The 19392-nt window shown below is 48.7% G+C and overlaps 2 protein-coding genes across 6 annotated transcripts in view; one reads left to right on the forward strand and one right to left on the reverse strand.

The window, feature by feature from the left end:
• The window catches only part of Ptges (prostaglandin E synthase), a 48194-nt gene that overhangs the window by 12348 nt on the left and 16454 nt on the right, over window positions 1–19392 (reverse strand). For 2 of the 5 annotated variants that reach the window (XM_027423221.2, XM_027423223.2), the window contains exons 2-4: window positions 16611–16807; window positions 3723–3919; window positions 1195–1277 (exon numbers count right to left, since the gene is read on the reverse strand). In XM_027423221.2, the coding sequence (XP_027279022.1) occupies window positions 1195–1277; window positions 3723–3842 (203 nt within the window). In that variant the 5' untranslated portion in view covers window positions 3843–3919; window positions 16611–16807. Of the gene's footprint in view, window positions 1–1194; window positions 1278–3722; window positions 3920–14723; window positions 14919–16610; window positions 16808–19392 lie in introns of all 5 variants that reach the window. The other 3 variants (XM_027423219.2, XM_027423220.2, XM_027423222.2) reach the window with 2 other exon arrangements.
• Window positions 9539–9901, forward strand: LOC100770680 (60S ribosomal protein L37a). The gene has a single exon (XM_027423224.2). It carries the CDS (start codon window positions 9553–9555, stop codon window positions 9871–9873), a length of 321 nt encoding a protein of 106 aa, XP_027279025.1. The 5' UTR covers window positions 9539–9552; the 3' UTR covers window positions 9874–9901.

Raw genomic sequence — 19392 nt, forward strand, 5'->3', positions numbered from 1 at the left:
GCGGTTTGTTTCATGTCTCACCAGTTCCAGCTGCCATCTTCCTTGTCCCCATCACCCCAGTGCCCCCTCCTCATTCTGGATGACTGGTGAGACAGGAAAGAAATGTTCCCAAACTCCAATACTGAGCTGGCTGCTAAAAATCAACTTTTAGTTTCCAGAAGATGTTTACACATCAAGACATTTTTGTTTGCTTTTTTTTTTTTTTCCTTGCCTCTCTGTGTAGCCCTGACTGCCCTGGAACTTGCTCTGTAGACCAGGCTGACCTTGAACTTAGAGATCTTCCTGCCTCTGCTTCCCAAGTGCTAGGATTAATAGCATGTGCCACCACCACCCAGATGGTTTTGCTTTTTGAGACTGGGCTTTACCCATACCAGCCTAGAATCCAAGGCAATTCTCCTGTCTCAGACTCTAAGACATTGGCCTCATGGGTGTGCACCACTATACCTAACCTTAAGATTCACTTTAAAAGTAACTTTTACGATGGGAAGTGGTGAGGCACGCCTTTAGTCCCAGCACTCGGGAGGCAGAGGCAGGCGGATCTCTGTGAGTTGGAGACCAGCCTGGTCTACAAGAGCTAGTTCCAGGACAGCCTCCAAAGCCACAGAGAAACCCCCCCCCCCAAAAAAAGATTAACTTTTACATTAAGAGAGGAGAGAGAGAGACAGAGACAGAGACAGAGAGAGAGAGAGAGACAGAGAGAGACAGAGAGAGACAGAGAGAGAGAAAGAGAGTGCGCACATGCACTGAGACAAGTGGAAATCGGAGATCCACTTGTAGGGACAATTCCCTACTAGGAGAGGCTGGTCTTGAACCCCTGACACTCCTGCCTGTACCTCCCAAATGCAGTGCTCACAAGTGTGAGCCATTATATCCCACTTGTATTTTATTTTCTGTTTGCTTGCTTCAAATGGTCTCACTCTGACGTTGGTCTGGAACTCTGGTTGAGCTTCCTGCTTCCCAAGTGTTGGTATCTGAGACATACACCATCAACCTTGAACTAACTCTAATTCTGGATTGCGAGAATTTTCTTTTCCAAGACAAATGTAATGAGCAAACTATAATTGTCTGAGAGGAAATCCAGCCCATGGACACCCTAGACACACAGGTGACTCTCAAGTCCCCAGTTCAGAAACTCAGTAAGGACAGGTAGCAGCCAGGTCTGTGGCCACGTCCTAGACACTGGCAGGTACTCACCTGAGGCAGCGCTCCACGTTGGGATCACTCCTGTAGTACTGGAGGCCTCCATGTCTCAGGGCGTCCTCGGGGTTGGCAAAAGCCTGAAATACATTGGCTGAGGGTCACCATCCCTTAGGAGGTCCTAAGACAGAGATCGGGGCTAGGCAACAGACTATTCAACCTGCTCCCCTGAACCTCTTCTCTGAGCTATGCACCGGAGCTCAAGGTGGCCAAAGTGCCCCCCTGCCTGTCTCTTGGGTTCAAACATTAAGAGAGATGATTAGACTGGGCAAGTGTGACTAGCTAGCCAGCCTAGTGAACTCAGGAGGGGATTAGGGTATGTATCCACGGTCCTGTGTTTACCTAGCATGCATGAGTCCCTAGGTTCTAGTCTAAGAACCTCAAAAAAGTAAATTAAAGTAAGTTATTTAGCCGAGTATGTGGCACACACCTTTAATTCCAGCACTCTGGAGACAGAGGTACGCAGATCTCTGTGAGTTCAAGGGTAGCCTGGTCTAAGTAGTAAGAACCTGTCTCAGAAGTAATGCCCTGTCTCAAAAGACTAAAAACAAACAAGCTAAGTAGAAGCCATTAGAGGCACTCAAGAGGCTGGTCAGACACTCAACCCCCTCTCTGACCACCAGGGTCTACAGCTTCCTGCTGCCTGAATCTTTCATCTGATGAAATGGAGCACCTGGGCCTCTGTGGAAGAGCAGGGACAGCCTGGGGAGGGTGCTGGCAGACTGTCAGTTTCCATCCCCCCTCCTGAAAGAGAGTAGTAGAAGTCATACTTTTGCCTTTGGGGGCCTAGGCTCATGACTCACTCACAGCTACTCCCTGCTGCAGCCCAGGAAAAACTACCCCCATTCAATCAGGTGATGCCTGAGTCAACCTTTCTATCCTGTGAGGTGAACAAGGGGCTTCACACTGGTCTGTTCCTGGAGCCCCAGTTGGGCCTGCTCCTGCCCTGCCCTGAGGAAAATGTAAAAATGACAGAATAAGGCCAGGAATTCCCATCCAAAATTCCTCCCTGCTGGCTCCCAGGTTCCCAACTCTGAGGGCCCAGCTTTGACACCAATAGAGTCCCTGTAGTCAGATATCATGGAGCCACTTCTACTAGGCCAAGGGCCATTCAGCATGCACACCCAGGAAGGACTTGTGGCTACTGCTGTTCACTTTAGATTCCAGTAGGAAGCAGTATTTTGGGGGGGGGGCAGGGGAGGGCGGGTTCCAGACAGGGTTTCTCTGTAGCTTTGGAGCCTGTTCTGGAATGCTCTCTGTACACCAGGCTGGCCTCGAACTCACAGAGATCCGCTTGCCTCTGCCTCCAGAGTGCTGGGAGTAAAGGTGTGGGTCACCACAGCCCAGCTGGAAGCTGTCTTAAGGACCAGAGTGGGTGAAATGTTGGTCATTCAAGTCTCCAGGTTTACAGATGGGGACACTGAACTCTTCAATTGCTCAGGTCCGCCGGTCGGTGGGAGAGAAGATGGTGAGCCTGTGCCCATCCCCTAGGCAGAAGGTGACCCACTGGTACCTCTTGGCAGAAAGAGGTGCCCAGGAACCCCAGGGCCCAAAGCAGGGAGGCCTCCCTCAGTCCCGGAGTCCCGAGAATGGAGACCAGGAGGAAGTGAGGCTAAGAAGCCAGACATTAAGCTCCAAAGGGGATGACAGTAAAAACCGAGGGAACCTAACTCTTACTGCCTTCCCCAGGCTCCCAGGTAATTTAGTGCTCAGCTTTGGGCCCCTGCAGAGGGGACAAGGACAGAATATAGCTATCTCTGCCTGGCATCTGTGTCCTACATCCTAGGGCAGACCAAACGGGAATCAGAGGCAGCCAGTAAGTGGTTGCCTTGCCTTTATTCCTGCAAATACCTGTCCTAGGGGCTGAACCTTGCTGGAAGGCAAGAGTCCCACTTGGGGACCCCACCCGCACTCCGTCCCCCCTCGCCTTTGGACTGGACAAAGGCTGGTTTTGAAAAATTGCCTGTAAGCAACAGATACTTCATGTGGGTCTGTTTTGCAGCAGCTTCCAGGGTTCCATCCAATGCGGAGGAATAGGTAGGGAAGTCCTGGCCACTCCCACCGGCTCGTGTGGGCTCTTTTACTGCTGTTTCCTTGCCAAGACTGGGATCACAGAGTGTCGTCTGTGACCCCTTTGGCTAGGACCAAACTTCGGAGGCTGCTGTGAGTCTCCACGGGAGTGGGAATTTCCACGGAAAGACTTCTCGGGCTCCTGCTTTGCCGGTTTCCACTCCACCCAGATATGAAATCTCCCAGCCTGCTGGGAAACCGCCAGGTCAGGAGACCTCGCTGTCAGAGCCTATGTGCTCCACGTGCCTGTCCTGGTGCAGTCACTTCACCTGGCGAACCCCAGGTGCTCTCATACTAGCGGGTTCAGGAGCTGGAGCCCACCCCAGCTTTTAAGCAACTTTGTCTGCACGCGGGCAGGCACACCTCGGCCACATTATTCAGTGCCCAGACTTTATTGCAGAGAAAAACTAGCAGAGTGCTAATTCCCCCCGTCACACACACCCCAGCTCACGTACCTTCTTCCGAAGCCTGGTGTAGCCTGTGATGACCCCCACCACGTACATCTTGATGACTAGCAGTGTGCTACAGAGCAGGAAAGCCGGGAGCACCTGGCCGTTCTCCATCACCAGACCCATGGAAGGCGTCTTAGCTAGATGGCCTGAGATCCAGCTCCGGACACGGTGACTGAGGGTGAGACTGTCCCAAAGGCTGCCTGTGGAGAGGAGGAGGAGGAGGAGCCGGCCAAACCCTGAATAGGCGGACTTCAGTCGCTCCCGCCCACTCCCCGCCCACCCTGATCAACCCACAGCAGGCCCCCTGCTGCAGTGAAGGAAAAGGAGTTCTGCTCCAAGTGCTGGAAGAAACAGAGGAATGAAGTTATCCCCATCCTTGGCTCTGGACCATTGTTCCCTGGCAAAGCCTCAGACTTCCTAATCTGTTTCTCATCGTAACTCCAGGTCACCGACCTCGGTCTGCAGAACTTATCACTAACCCATGCCTACCTTCCAAAGGGGGAAGGCAGGTAGAGGGCATGAGAATCAGGCCATCTGTACTAACACACTGTCTCTGTGATGCTGGACACTCAGTCACAAAGGCCGGCTGCAAGCTAAAAGATGAGACTGGTCCTTCTGCCATCCCCTAGCAGGAACACAGACCTCCGGGTCCCAGTTTAGATTGTGTGTGTGTTTGTGTGTGGGGGGGGTGTTCATTTGTGTGTGTACATGTGCACAGGGGTGAGGGTGGGCGCACTGTGCACTCGCATAGCTGATATCACCTGACTGACTTTCTCACAGGGGTGAGGGTGTACTGTGCACCCGCATAGCTGATGTCACCTGACTTTCTTAGTTGCCAACCTTATATTTTTTTAGTTTCTTTTAAAATCACATTTATTTATTAATTGTGTGTGTGCCACAGTACCTGTGTGATAGTCAGAGGACAACCGTGCTAGAGTTGGTTCTGTTCTGCCTTATGAGTCCCATTGATAGAATTCTGGTCTTGTTGGCCCTAGCTGGTCTTAAACTCACAGAGATCCTACCTCCAGAGTCTCTACCTCCAGAGTGCTGGGATTAAAGGTGGGTACCACCACACCTCGCCCCAAGTTACTTTTTGAGGCATGGTGGCTCACGGGCTTTATCCTTCTGCTAGAACAGCAGGCCAGCGAACTCCAGGCAACCACCTGTCTCAGTGGCCAGCAAATTACTGGATTTTTACATGGGTTCCGGAATCAGATCCTAAGACTTTCTACTCTACCAACTGAGCCACCTACCTCCCCTTGGCCCTCTCTGTATCTATCATTCCCATCCCTCATCTCTTCTCTTTTCTGACAGCATCTAAAAAGTTGGGCTCAAACTCACTACTTAGCTAAGTGCGGTCTTAAATTCCCTACTCTTCAGCCGGGCGTTGGTGGCGCATGCCTTTAATCCCAGCACTCGGGGGGGGGGCAGGGGCAGGCGGATCTCTGTGAGTTCGAGGCCAGCCTGGTCTCCAGAGCGAGTGCCAGGATAGGCTCCAAAGCCACACAGAGAAACCCTGTCTCAAAAAAAAAAAAAAAAAAAAAAAAAAAAAAATCCCTATCCTTCTGCCTCCACCTCTCCAGAGCTGTGGTGACAGGCCTACACCATCACTGCGCTTGGTCCCCAGTCACTGCTTCTAAGCTCAAGGGTTTTTATTTCATCTCCACTAACTCTGTGTGAAGTCACTTCGCCAGCTGTGGGAGCTGGACAAGTTTTATTCTGATGTCTTCTTTGGAGACCCCCTAATTTTCTGGGAGATCCTTTACCCCCAAAGAGCCTGATGGTTACAAAGACTCTTGAGCCCCTTGTGGGCTGTGTCTCATCCCTGGCGATTGCCCCTATCTCTGGCACTTGGGAGTATGGCCTGGGGAAAAATCTTGTTTGCTTACTCCTTTCTGCAATCAATTGGAACCTAAGGGACAGTAACATAATGCTGACAGTCCCAGAGGAACAGCCAAGTCAGCCTGGCCAATGCCTCAAAGGAACAGGGATCTAGGAACAAACAGCCTGGACCACACTCAGCTGGTAAACTTAGCCATCCCTTAGGGTAGTGTTGTGCCTGGAGATGTGTTTCCCTCTTTGACCCAGTTTCCCTAACTATAAAATGCAGTTGACTATCACTGCTACTGGCCACTCCATCATAGCAGTTTCTGGACCTAAAGAGTCTTGACTGGAGATGTGGCTCAGTAGAGTGTTTGTCTAGCATGGATGATGCGATGGGTTTGACCTCCAGTGCCACAGAAACCAGATGTGTCCTGTGTGCCTGTGACCCCAACATTGAAAATGTAGACACCAGATCAGGAGCTCAAGGTCATCCTCAGCTGTTTAGTGAATTTGAGACCAGCCTGAGATATATTAAACCCTGTCTCAAAAATCAGGGCTGGTGAAATGGCTTGGTAGAAAAGGTACCTGCTACACGGTAGAAGGAGAGAAAGTTGTCCTCTGACTGTGAGTATACACACAAATAATAGAATGAAAGTAAAAAGGATTAAATCAGTAAAATATCTGTGTCTACAAGACACAATTACAGAGCACCTGCTATGTAGTAGCTCCCCCTTGCTAAGAACCCTGGAGCCTCAGTTTCCCCTCCTCAGAATAGGGTTAATGGTTCCTACCTAGCTGGATTGGCAGGAGGGAGTCCTTGCTGCTGGGGGCAGTGGGTGGCTTCTTGCTTGATAAGATGACATTTGTGTTTCCAAAGCACAAGGTCACTACACCAGGCTTAGCAGTACTTGATAGAAATAGAGCTCTCCCAGGAAACTGGGCATGGTGTGGTCTGCTTGTCCTAAAGCATGTTTTATCTGTGGCTGCAGGATGGGAAGCTGGGCAAGTAGCCAGCTTTCTGTCCAGCTTGCTAGGGATCTGCTTCAGGTAACCATCTAGTCACAAAGCTCAATTATGACCTGGCTCCTCTGACCTCGATGTTTGTGCCATGGTCCTTGAGTGTATGCATGCACTCTTGTGCACTCAAGAGTGCACACACACACACACACACCACTCAGCCAGTTGGCACACATAATCTCAGCACTCCAGAGGTAGAGGCAGGGGGATCAGAGAGGTTCAAGGCCAACCTGGACTTCACAGGGCTCAGAGAGCTTGCTAAGCATCACAAGAATCCAGAGTTCAAATCCTCAGCACCCATGTATAGGCCAGTAAGTAGCCCCAGTGCTATGCAGAGCAAAAGCAGGAGGGGGGCACTGGGCTGCAGGCCACCAGCCTAGCTCTGAGTGACATGAGAGACACTGTCTCCAGGGAATGAAGCAGGACACTGGATGTCCTTCTCTGACCTCTACCCATTCAGATATAGACATATGCACCTCTGTACACAAGCATGTGTGCATACGCCGCACGGATACATCTATACACTTGCAGACACACATACCAGCAAACAAAAAGAACAGCCCTCAGGCAAAGGTCAGGGCTCTGTATCAGAGCACTTGCTCAATGTTTCTGAGGCTCCTGGATTTCCTCCCCAGCACCATAAAAATAACACTAAATAAAAACTGCAGTTGTTGCTGGGTGTGGTAGCAAATGCCTTTAATCCCAGCATTCGGGAGGCAGAGGCAAAGGATCTCTGTGAGTTCAAGGCCAGTCTGGTCTACAGAGTGAGTTCCAGGACAGGCAGGGCTACACAGAGAAACCTCGTCTCAAAAAAACAGAACAATCCTCAGTCTTGAGGTTCTGCCTGTAGGCTCTACTGTCCCCCAAATCATAAGCCAGATCCACCCGAGGGGGCCTTTAGTGTGCAGCCCTCCTTAGGCTAGGGGTGCAGGGGACAGGGGCACCTTGCTCGGCTCTCTCTAAAATAAGCTGAGCCAGATGAGAGCGAGACCCCAGCTGTGAACACAACCTCCTAAGAAGCTGCATGTATCTGGCTGTGAAGGAAAACTCCCCACAGGAGCCTGTGTCTGTGAAGACTGGTGAGCTGGTTAGAACCTCGAGACAGTGGAGAAGTTGGAATGTTGCCAATCCAGAGGTGAACTCCCTTATCATCTATATGAAAATCAACATCTTGTGACAACAGATAAAAAGCTGATTACTGATTTAGCAAGCCACCTAGCTCCTATCAATCCCAACAGATGTCATCGGATAGCATTTTAGGCCTATGGAATAGTTTCTGCCATCTCGCTGTCCCTGCCTCCCTGAAGTACCAGCCAATGAATTTTAAACTTGCCTTAATGGATGACTGCCTCTGTTCTTCAAAACTATACAAACTCCGTGAAACTGCTTCTATGTTGGAACATGGAATCTGGGGTTACCTAAGTCTGTGTTCCCAGGTCATGGTCACTCAAAGTGGTTCCAGAACTTATTTTGAGCTGGGTAAGAAAGTTCCTACTTTGGTAGATATGTTTTTGGTCTGCTTTCAAAGAACTTGGTGTAGGTATCTAGTTTGTTTTCTTTGAAAGCATTCCAGTCTGGATTGTTTGGCTTGTTGCTTGCCTTCGGCTCTCGAAAGCCAGTTTAGATTCTGACTGATTAGCTTGTTTTCAGAAATTTCCTTTGATTTTGGAACTTTGAAGGCATTTTGGTTTTTGTTTTAGTAGTCTTGGTTTTCATTGTCTTTGAAATATTTTCATTTATTGTCATTTGGCCTTTGTTACCTGACATTCCTCCTCAGATTCATAGTTAGTTCTGCTCTTCCTTCTGCTTGCCTGTGACTTTGGTAAGCCTTTAGTTTAGGAATTTTACGGGTGCCTGGTGATAAAAAGACACCAAAACAAGAGGCATTTGTTCCTTCCCACCCAAGAGTGTGCAGGTGTCAGGAAGGACCCCTCCAGGATGTACAACAGTATCAGCCTTGTAGGGAAATGCAACAAACATACTGGTCCCCAGGTCAGAAGTGTCTGTGCTGGTTTGCCCTAGAAGACATAAATGAAGACTGGCTGCCCAGTGTCTGAGCTGTGTAGGACACCCCAAGTCCCAGTAGGGGAAGACATCTGGGGTTGAAGGCAGCACATAAATTGACCCAAAACACATTCCCTAGCTAGAGTAGATAGGCAACTTTTCAGGAGAAAAGAAAAATGGAAATGGAGAACAAAGTTTCACAGAAGGAAGAAATGCTCCCAGCTCAACTGCCACTAGGTACTCTAACCGGCCTGGTGCATGGTAATTATTAACTTGCATGTATTAGGGAAAATAGGTAACTACCCCAAACTGGTTTATCTTGCTTGCTTAACAAAGTAAGTCCTAGGCAATCAAGTTATCTCCTTAAACAAATAAGCAAAATTTTAAAATCCACAAACAGGCAGCCTGCTTTAATTAAAATGTAAAATATCTGTTAACCGGGCATTGGTGGCACGCGCCTTTAATCACAGCACTCAGGAGGCAGAAGCAGGCAGATCTCTGAGTTCGAGGTCAGCCTGGTCTCCAGAGCCAGTACCAGGATAGGCTCCAAAAAGAAAGCTACACAGAGAAAACCTGTCTCGAAAAACCAAAAAAAAAAAAAAAAAAAAGAACTCTTAAAAAAAATCAGGAGCAGGCTGGAGAGATGGCTCAGAGGTTAAGAGCACTGACTGCTATTCCAGAGGTCCTGAGTTCAATTCCCAGCAACCACGTGGTGGCTCACAACCATCCGTTACAAGATCTGGTGCCCTCTTCTGGTGTGCAGATATACATGGAAGCAGAATGTTGTATACATAATAAATAAATAAAATGTAAAAAAAAAATTCAGGAGTGACGGGCAGTGGTGGTGCACGCCTTCAGTCCCAACACTTGGGAGGCAGAGGCAGGCGGATCTCTGTGAGTTCGAAGTCAGCCTGGTCTACAGAGCAAGTTCCAGGACAGGCTCCAAAGCAATATAGAGAAACCCTGTCTCGGGGGGAAAAAAAAAATCATGAGCTCTCCAGACTTGGGCTTAGGTTCCAGCAACATGGCTAAACACACCAAAAAGGTCCAGGTCCTTGGGAAATACCGGACCCGCTATGGTGCCTCCCCCTGGAAAATGGTGAAGAAAATTGAAATCAACCAGCATACCAAGTACATATGCTTGCCAAGTACATACAGCAAGACCAAGATGAAGAGACAAGCCGTTGGCATCTGGTACTGTGGTTCCTGCATGAAAACAGTGGCTGGTGGGGCCTGGACCTACAACACTACTCCTGCCGTCACAGGGAAATCTGCTATCGGAAGACTGAAGGAACCAAAAGACCAGTAGAAGTGTTACCACCTGAGACCTGCCTAATAAATGGGTTAATTTAAATAAAAAAATCACGATTAAATTAGAAAACTTAAGGACTAATCAAAAGAAATTTTTTAAGTTTATAACAACGGACCTTGCTTATTTTTGTTTGTTTGTTTTTGGTAGTTCAAGACAAGGTTTCCCTGTGTAGCCCTGGTTGTCCTGGGATTCACTCTGTAGACCAGGTGGTCTGGAACTCACAGAGATCCACCTGCCTCTTTCTCCCGAGTGCTTGGTTAAAGGCGTGCGCCACCACTGCCTGGCTTTACTTTGATTTACGAGGTTTCCCTTAGCAGCTTTTGGGTTTTTTCTTTTGACTCTGCTTGCACACTGAAACATCTCAGCTCGGTCAGCAGGGGTATCCCTACAGCTTCGGGGACCACCTCAAGCTGTTGAAGATAAGTGAAGCTAAATCTGCTTCTCCCACAATATCCTGGGACTTCATTGAGACCCATCTTCAAGCATCTTGGTGAAGTTCCCTGCGTTTCATTTGACTGATGGATCCTGTTAAACGTGGGTTCTATATTCCTTTGCTCTTTTTTTCCAAACAAGAAACTCACTGAACGTTTGCATGCCAGCAGCATCACAAATAGACATTTCCCTAGGCCTGTCCATACTCTGCTCCCTGTCATACAACACATGGTGTTTCTGGAGAACATCACACATTCTGATCCATGTGTGGCTGATCTGACAGATATAAAGACTCTAAAGACACATTTTGTGTCTGTCAGTCTGACAGCCTGCTGAAGAATGGCCCCAAGGCTAGTGGAGTTTCCCTAAGATCTCATTCCGGGTAAGGCAAGGGTGTCAGATAGGGAGGAGACCTGTCTTTCTGAAAGAGTCTGCAGACAATTCCAGCAACCTGTCAGACACCTGACAGGGTAGAGACTAAAGCCGACAAAGATGAGTCAGTGGTGGGTTGCTTGGATAATCACATCCTTGTCTCTATTAAACTTTCTCTTACTTTGGGACCCTAAAGATGTACTTGAAGGGTTTGCTGGACCTCTGTCCCCCACTTCCCAGTGTGAAAACATTGAATAAGTCTCCCTTTTCTGCTTTTTACCTTTTGTTGTTTTGGTTTGGTTTTGAAACAGGGTTTCTCTGTGTAACCTTGACTGTTCTGGAACTCACTATGTAGACCAGGTTGACCATGAATTCACAGAGATCTGCCTGCCACTGCCTCTGAGTGCTGAGATTAAAGGTGTGTGTCACCACTGCCTGGCTCTGCTTTCTACTTTTAACTGGCTTATTGTAGAAGGGTGACTAGACCTGACTTGGCACAAGTTGTGACCACCAAGTCACCTGCTAGAAAGCAGTCTGGGACACACACACACACACACACACACACACACACACACACACACACACACACACACACACACCTATTCCATCTTGTATGTGCGGCTGTCATTCCAGGCAATCTCTTCCACCTTCCTGAATCCTCCTATAACACACTCCCTACCACACTCCTTGATGGCCTCACGTTTGTGCACAAGATCCTGGCCTCATCATTCCCATAGCATAGTCCTGAGAGGCAGAAAGGCAGATGGTGTTAGTATTTAGGCATTTTACTGGCCTGCCCTTGGAGTTCTGACAGGATACACCCTCAGCTGCAGCCAGTAAGAGCACCACCTGTGCCTATTCACTATGCTCCCTCTTTAAAAAGCTCTGCCCACCTCCCATCCAACTCTTTCTCTCCCTTTCTCTGTTTCTTTTTCTTTGTCTCTCTCCCTCTCTCTCTCTCTCTCCCTTTCTTTCTTTCTTTCTTTCTTTCTTTTGTAACCCAGGGTGGCCTCAACTCATGATCCTCCTGCCTCTGCCTCCTTCAGCAAATCCTACCAGTGTGCACCACTACAACTGGCGGTCTGCCTCTCTTTCCTCTCTCCCACTGCTCCTGTCCTCAGAGGCCAATCTTCCCCTCCCATTCCCCTTTTTTATGATTCCTTTCCCCTAATGAAAAACCCATCCACTTGAACTCTGCCTGGTATCTTTCTCTGTCTCAGATGGAGGCAGTGACAGGCAGAATGACCAAGAAAAGCCACTGCTGACAGCCTAAGAGTAGAGATCCTAGCAGGGAAGAGCAGGTCCTGGTGGCACATGCCTGTAGTTCCAGCACCAGGAAGGTAAAGGCAGGTGTTGGAGGCTGTTAGTTGGAGACCTGTCTGGGCTACAGAGCACAACTATTGATCTGTAACAACAGAGAAAACCAGCAACAAAGTGGTAGGGTGCTTGCCTGGCATACACCCTGGGTTCAGTTCTCAGTACTGCAACCCCCTCCCCAACAATTCCAGTAAATTTTGAGCTGATGTGCTGTTTACACACCTGTAATCCCAGCACTCAGGAAGCTTGGAGGTAGAGACCAGAGGACCAGGAGTTTAAGGCTGCATGGGTTACCTGAGATTCTGTCTCAAAAAATCAAAACCCAACAACACAATCCTCAGTGCAGAGATTGAAGCCACTCCCTGAGGCAGGGTGGCTCCACCACCAGTGTCTATGGATGGCCCCAAGTCACCAGGAAAGGCCCAGAGGCCCAGCAGCCATTTAGAAAGACAGATAGATGCAGGAAATACCTGCCTCCAAATGGCAGGGATAAAAATAAGGTTCAAGGCAGGTTCTGTCACCCTAGAACACCAACAACATGACAAAGCCATTCCCCACGGCCTGTAGGTCACCTCTGGACAGAGAAGGCACTAATACTAAGTCAGCACAGGCCTTGTGGTGGTGCATTTTTGTATAGCTTGGAGAAGCCTGTCCTCACACTGGCTGTAGATAGTGGCAGTGGCAGCCTCCTAGGCCTGAGGACACCATGTTTCCAAGTCCTAGGGACCAAGGTGTCCTCTCTGCGTTTCTCTTCTTCCCAAGCCACTAGGGACACAGCCAAGCTGCCTGTCCAGAGCTGGAGTTGGAACCAGAAGTCTTGGCCACTTGATGTTGCATCTGGCTTGATTGTGTGGCCTTCGTCCCTCTCAGTCCCTCTCTGAGCCCCAGACGGGAACAACAGGAAGTTGCTAAGTAACTGTGCCCTTAAACACTACCCTCTGACACACATCTCAAGAGCAAGCATGTAGATTTACAACCTGTCCTGACACCTAGAGAGAAACACCGTGGTGTCTCTACAGCATCATCCACAGCAGTCCAGGGGGAGGAGAACACAGGTGGTGTCTAGGGTTCTAGAAAGAGTCACTAGCCGCCCAAAGTACGACAGGTACTGCCCATACAGGTGTCCCCTGGGATAATGAAGCCAGCGGCACCAGCAGCAAAGAGTGGGCAGAAGGGCGGGCAGAACCCGTCTCTGCTAGAGCTCCCAGCCCCAGCCTCATGGTTGTCAGCCGGCAGGGGGAAGGTCACAGGCCTACAGCAAAGTCCCAGCCACGAGACACCAGCACCATTAATAATCCTGATCCCATCTCAGGTGGTGCTAAAATTAATCATGACTGAGCAAAAGGCTGTTTTTAGCTCATGTATGTGTGGATGTTGGTTTTTCTAAACAGGGTTTCCCTGGGGTCCTGGAACTTACTTTGTAGACCAGGCTGGCCTCTAACTCACCGTGTGTGTGTGTGTGTGTGTGTGTGTGTGTGTGTGTGTGTGTGTGTGTGTGTACATGCATGTGTGTGCATGTTAAGCACCCTCCTCATGACTATATTTTCAGGATCCCCTCTCTAGGCAGGGTTAGGGAGTACAGATGATTTCTACATATTTCTCCTGAAAAATAAAGCAAAAAAAAAAAAAAAAATCAAATCAAACCAAACCAACAAAACAAAACAAAATGGTGACAGAAACCTGATTCTAAGACTATGTATGGATTTGGGGTTTCTGACAGTCACATACAAGCCACCATGCAATGACGAGGAAATGACGCTGAGCCGGTGCTGCACAACCACACCTGACACACTTGTTTTGTTTTTGTGTTTCTCCATGTGGCCAGCCATCCTCACATACTTAACCCCCTTCGCCTTATTTGTTTATGTTACTGTTTTGTTTTTTGAGGCAGGATCTCACTATGTAGCCCTGGCTGTCCTGGAACTCACTATGTAGACCAGGCTGGCTTGGAACTCACAGAGATTCATCTTCCTCTGCATCCTGAGAGCTGGGATTGAAAATGTGGGGCTCCTGGCTGGGTATGGGCAGTGACTTCTCCTCCTCCTCCTCTTCCTTCAGATCTACTTATTTTATTTTTGTGTGTATGGGTTTTGGCTACATGTGTGTCTGTACACCACACACACACCATGCCTGTGGAAGCCAGAAGAGGGCCCTGGATCCCCTGGGACTGGAGTTGCAGACCCTTGTGAGCTGCCATGTGGGTGCTGGGAATGGAACCCTGGTCCTGTGGAAGAGCAGCCCCTGCTCTTAAGGGCTGAGCCATCTCTCCGTCCCCAGGTATGGGCTTCTTATGAGAGAGACCCAGGGTTTCTTTTGATTTTAAGGAATATGCCTATTATCCCTCCCTTGCCATAGGCTGTGGGTCATGTGCAGGAAAATGAGTACAGAGAAGCCTTGAACTTTTTTTTTCTCTCCCTTGACCTGGTAGCAGGACTCTAGCGAAGAGGGACCATCCTGGAGCTGCCTGGAGTTGACCACAGCTCCCTCCTCAGCATTTCCTGGGGATCAGTGAAGCAGCTGTCGGAGCTGGCCAACTCTGAAGTCACAGGATTCTGGCAGAGCCGAGGAAGTGACTCCACCTCAGCTGTTGGCTCCTGACCCCCAGACCCCTAGAGTCAGAGACTGGGTTTCCCCACAGCCAGTGAGAAGGAAAGCAACCCTCAGGGGTGAAAAACTAAAACTAAACTGACTATATCTGAGTGACTTTTGAAGTCACCCTGCCTCACCCTGTGGAGGTCAGAGGTCAGCTCCCAGAAGTCCATTTCTCCTCTTCCACCTTGCTGAGACAGAGATTCTTGTTTTTGGCTGCTTTGCTGCTTTGCAGGCAAACTGGCTTTTGAACTCCTGGGATATTCTCCTGTCCTGGCTTCAAATCTCATTTTAGGAGTTTGTTGATTACAGATGTGGGACACTGTGGGTTCCTGGGGTGAAACTAAGGTCATTAGGTGTGGACGGTTATAGTAATTTACCCACTGAGCTGTCACCATGGCCCAAAACGATCCCCAGTGCTGCACAAACCAAGTGAGCATGCCTGCAATCCCAGTACATGTGTTTGCCATGTGACCCAGAACAGTCAATAAGGTTCTCGACATCTAACAGTGGTGACTGGTCCAAGCAGAGACATTCCCTGAGAGTGTCTGTGCTGACTGCCAGAGCGACCTTCTTGGGCTCTGAGGTGAGCTGATGAGATTCTGACCTGAATGGTTAGGCAGCCTTGTCACTTCCTCCAAGTTGCTGGTACCCAGAGAAAGAAAGGAGACTGCCACTGACTCATCTCTGTCTAGAAATCCAGAAGTTCCCAGCTTTGCTCAAATGAAATCAACCCTTCCCTTTCTGGGAACCCTGCAATGCTCCCAGCTCAGGCACAAGGAAGGGCTGAAGTGTCCCTATGGCCCCATCCTCTTGTCCCCTCCCAGTCACACCAGTCTCCTCTGGACAGATCCGATCCCTCATGCCTCTGTGCCTTCCCTCTGGCTGGTCCCCTATGCCTGGAATTCTCCCTGGGGACCCAGTGGCCGACACCACCTGCTGGCATCTAGAGTACAACCTTTCTTGGTGAGGCCCACCCACAGCTTATTGGTCCCTGCCAAGCCTGTCTCTGCTCTTCCCACAGGGAGTATCTCCCATGGCCACCACTGCCACACAGCCACACAGGACTACAGAAAGGGAGGCAGGTGGGAGAGGAGAGGCTGGGTGAGTCCTGGGTCACTGGCTTTACTTTTTTTCTTTACATTTCTTTATTGTGTACGTATATGTGTGGGCATTTGTATCTCAGCACACATGTGGAGGTCAAAGGACAACTTGCAGAAATCATTTTTTTCCTTCTGCCATGCGGGACTGAGGATTGAACTCAGGGAGTCAGGCTTGGCAGCAAGCACTTTTGCTCACTAGGCCACATTGGTGGCCCAGGTCTCTCGCTAGCTGACAGCTTTACACAGATAGGGCAAACACAGTTGGGTGAACTGTATTAAATTAAGCCAACTTGGTTTTGTCCCTCATAACCTGGGCTCCAAAATGAGACTGATGGTGCTCTTCCTCTGCAGGCTTCTGGTTCTGGCCCTGTTCCAGTCTGCAAACCTCCCGGAATATCGCAGGGTGCCTAGCTGCCGGCTATTGAAGTCTGGGTGGAACAGGCTGCCAGGCAGGCTGGGACAGAACCAGACAACAGGAACTGCCCCAGGGCACCTTTTCCGGTGACCACTGAGTTAGGAATGAGAAAGATGGAGAGTTACCCCACTTTTGTGTGTAAAGATCAGGTCTCACACTGTAGCCTGAAACTCACTGTGTAGCTGCAGCTGGCCTTAAAGTTGCAGCAATCCTCTTGCCTCAGCTTCCTGAGCACTGAGATTATCAGTGGGCTCTGATAGGCATGGCAAAGACTGAGTATATTAAATTTAGTCTATGTGTTGAAAGAATAAACCTCAGCCAGCAGTAAGGAAGCCTAGAAACTGACATTTACCGACAGGCATAAATGGTTCAGGCCAGATGCTGATAACTGGAGTTTTTTGTTTGTTTTTTTGTTTTGTTTTGTTTTTTGTTTTTGGGTTCCCAAGCCTAGACTGGCCCTAGACACCTACTCCCAGGACAGCCATGGTGGGCATCAGGGATCATACCTTTCTGCTTATGGACTGCTTGCAGGTGAAGGCACCGGGTCCCTGGACATTGTCTTCCACCATCATTATCACAGAGCCCATTAGATGCTAAGGAGGTGCTTGTGGTAGGTCCACGATGATCACCAGACCAGACACTGGTCTTTGGTAGAAGTGATTATCTCAGAAGGCTCCTTGTGAAGTTTTGGGGCCATGGGCACCTGGTACATAGTTAGCAATGAAAGAGATGAGAGTCTTAGCCGGTATGGTGGCATAGGCAAATTCATGGCTTATCTGGGCCACAGAGAATTCAAGGGCAGCCTGGACAATTTATTGAGACCCTGTCTCAAAGCAAAAAATAAGTAAATACATAAAAGCCAGTGAGATAACCCAGCCAGAAAGGGAGTCTCTCCCAAGTTGTCTCCATACTAGCGCTGCAGTATATGCCCCATACAAAATTAATAAACGTAGCGTTGTTTTTGAAGGGCAAGGATGCAGTTCAGTTTACCTAGAACACTCAAGGCCCTGTTGGCTTCTCTCCCTGCCCCCTCTTTTCCTCTCCTACCGTGGTACTGGGAGTTGAAACCAGGGTTTATGCATCCTAGCAAGCAGTCTACTACTGAGCCAGTTTCCCCGTCCCTTTTATTATTCTTGAGACAAGGTCTCACTGAGTTGCCTAGGCTGGCATTGGACTCACTGTGTAGTCAAAACAGTCATTGAAATCAAGGGCCTCGAACTAAAGCTCATCTGCCTTCAGTCCCTGAATAGCTGGGGTGGCAAGCATGCACCACAGTCCAGCTGGAATGATGTGTGTGGGGTTTTTGTTGTTTGTTTTATTGTTTTTCTAGTGCAAATGCCAGGCAAACCCTGTACCCCTGAGCCACAGCCCTACTCCTCTGTTCTCTAACCCCATGGCTTCCTGAGCCACTCATCTGTGAGGACAGGCTGAGTCCTCACCTGATGGAGTGGTACCCAGGCACCCAGAGGAAGAACACTCTGCTTCTGCTACGATGCCCACAAGCCTCAAAAAGACTGTTAAGGGAAGAAGCCAGGCACAAAAGGCCACTCGCTGCCATCGAGATGGCTCTAAGGGGTAATGTCACTTGCAATGCAAACCTGACAACTCCAAGGAATCCACATGGTGGAAGCAACTCCTGAGAGTTCTGTGACCCTTCACATGGGCAACGGCAAACACAATGTCCCCCTCCCCCTCCGAAAACATATATAAAGAGGAAAAAGAAAAGAAAGGAAAAAGAAAAGAAAGGAAAAGAGGTACCTAGCCTTACCTAGCATTGAGGAGGCCCTAGCATCTGTCTCCTGAACAGCAAAGGGAAAAAGAAAGAAAGGAAGAAAGAAAGAAAGGAAGGAAGGAAGGAAGGAAGGAAGGAAGACAGACAGACAGACAGACAGAAAGAAAGAAAGAAAGAAAGAAAGAAAGAAAGAAAGAAAGAAAGAAAGAAAGAAAGATCTTAGAGGCTTCTTTGAGGAAATAGTAGGTTGTCAGTTGCCACTTTCTTCTGGGTTGATGGTGACGTTCTGTAGAAGAAATGGGGCATAGTGAACAGCACTGTCATTGAGCTAACAACACTGAACTGTATGTTTTCCTGGTTTATTGATTTAGTTTTCAGTGGTGGAGCTAGGGCTGGGCATTCAGGCCGGAGAGGTAGCTCACTCGGCAGTTAGGATCACTGGATGTTCTTACAGAGCACTGAGTTCAATTTCCAGCACCCACAACCATCTGTAAGTCCAGCCCCAGGGGATCCATCTTCCTCTTCTGGCGTCCACCGGCACTACATACACCTGGTACACAGACACATGTGCAGATAAATACTCATAACACAAAATTAAAATAAATAAAATCTTTTTTTGTTTTTATTTTTGTTTGGTTTTTCGAGACAAGGTTTCTCTATGTAATAGCCCTAGCTGGCCTGGAACTTCCCAAATGCTAGGATTAAAAGCATGTGCCTCCACCACCCAGCTTTGGCTTTTTGTTTGTTGTTTGTTTGTTTTTGCTTTTGTTTTTCTATTTTTTTTTTGTTTTTTGGGTTTTTTTGTTGTTTTGGGTTTTTTTTGTTTTGTTTTTTGAGATAGGGTTTCTCTGTGGCTTTGGAGGCTGTCCTGGATCTCATAGAGATCCGCCTGCCTCTGCCTCCTGAATGCTGGGATTAAAGGCGTGAGCCACCAAATGCCCGGCTTTGCTTTTGTTTTTTGAGACAGGGTTTCTCTGTGTAGCCCTGGCTGTCCTACTCACTCTGTAGACCAGGCTGGCCTTGAACTTACAGAGATCTGTCTGCCTCTGCTTCCGCCTCCGCCTCCGCCTCCGCCTCCGCCTCCGCCTCTGCAGTGCTGGGATTAAAGGTGTGCACCACCACCCAGCTAGCTTTGGCATTTTTTTGAAGCAGGCTCTTCTTCAGGCTGGGCTTGAACTCTCCAATAGTCCACACTGATTTGGCCTTTTTGGTGAGTTTTTTTTTTTTTTTTTTTTTCTACCAAAGATGGCCAAGGGCCAGGAGTCCATAAATCTCTCCCATCTTGTAAAACTTTCATAAAAATGTTTTATAGCGCTCCCCACTCCCCAATAACATGTGTGTTTACACAAAGACCTCTGTATTCTTGGAACTCAATGGCCCAGAAGCCAACCCTTCCCCACCTTTCCTTTCGCATCAGTTCTTTTAAAACGAGTCAAAAGGCTACCAGGTTAGACGCTAGCCCATGGGGAAAGTCATCAGATTTATTAGAATAAGACACAACCGCTGCTGGTTGATTTGGATTCTGGTATACCATTTTTACACAAAGAAATTGTCTT

The sequence above is a fragment of the Cricetulus griseus genome, chromosome 6 (genome assembly GCF_003668045.3).
Source record: "Cricetulus griseus strain 17A/GY chromosome 6, alternate assembly CriGri-PICRH-1.0, whole genome shotgun sequence".
NCBI lineage: Eukaryota > Metazoa > Chordata > Mammalia > Rodentia > Cricetidae > Cricetulus > Cricetulus griseus.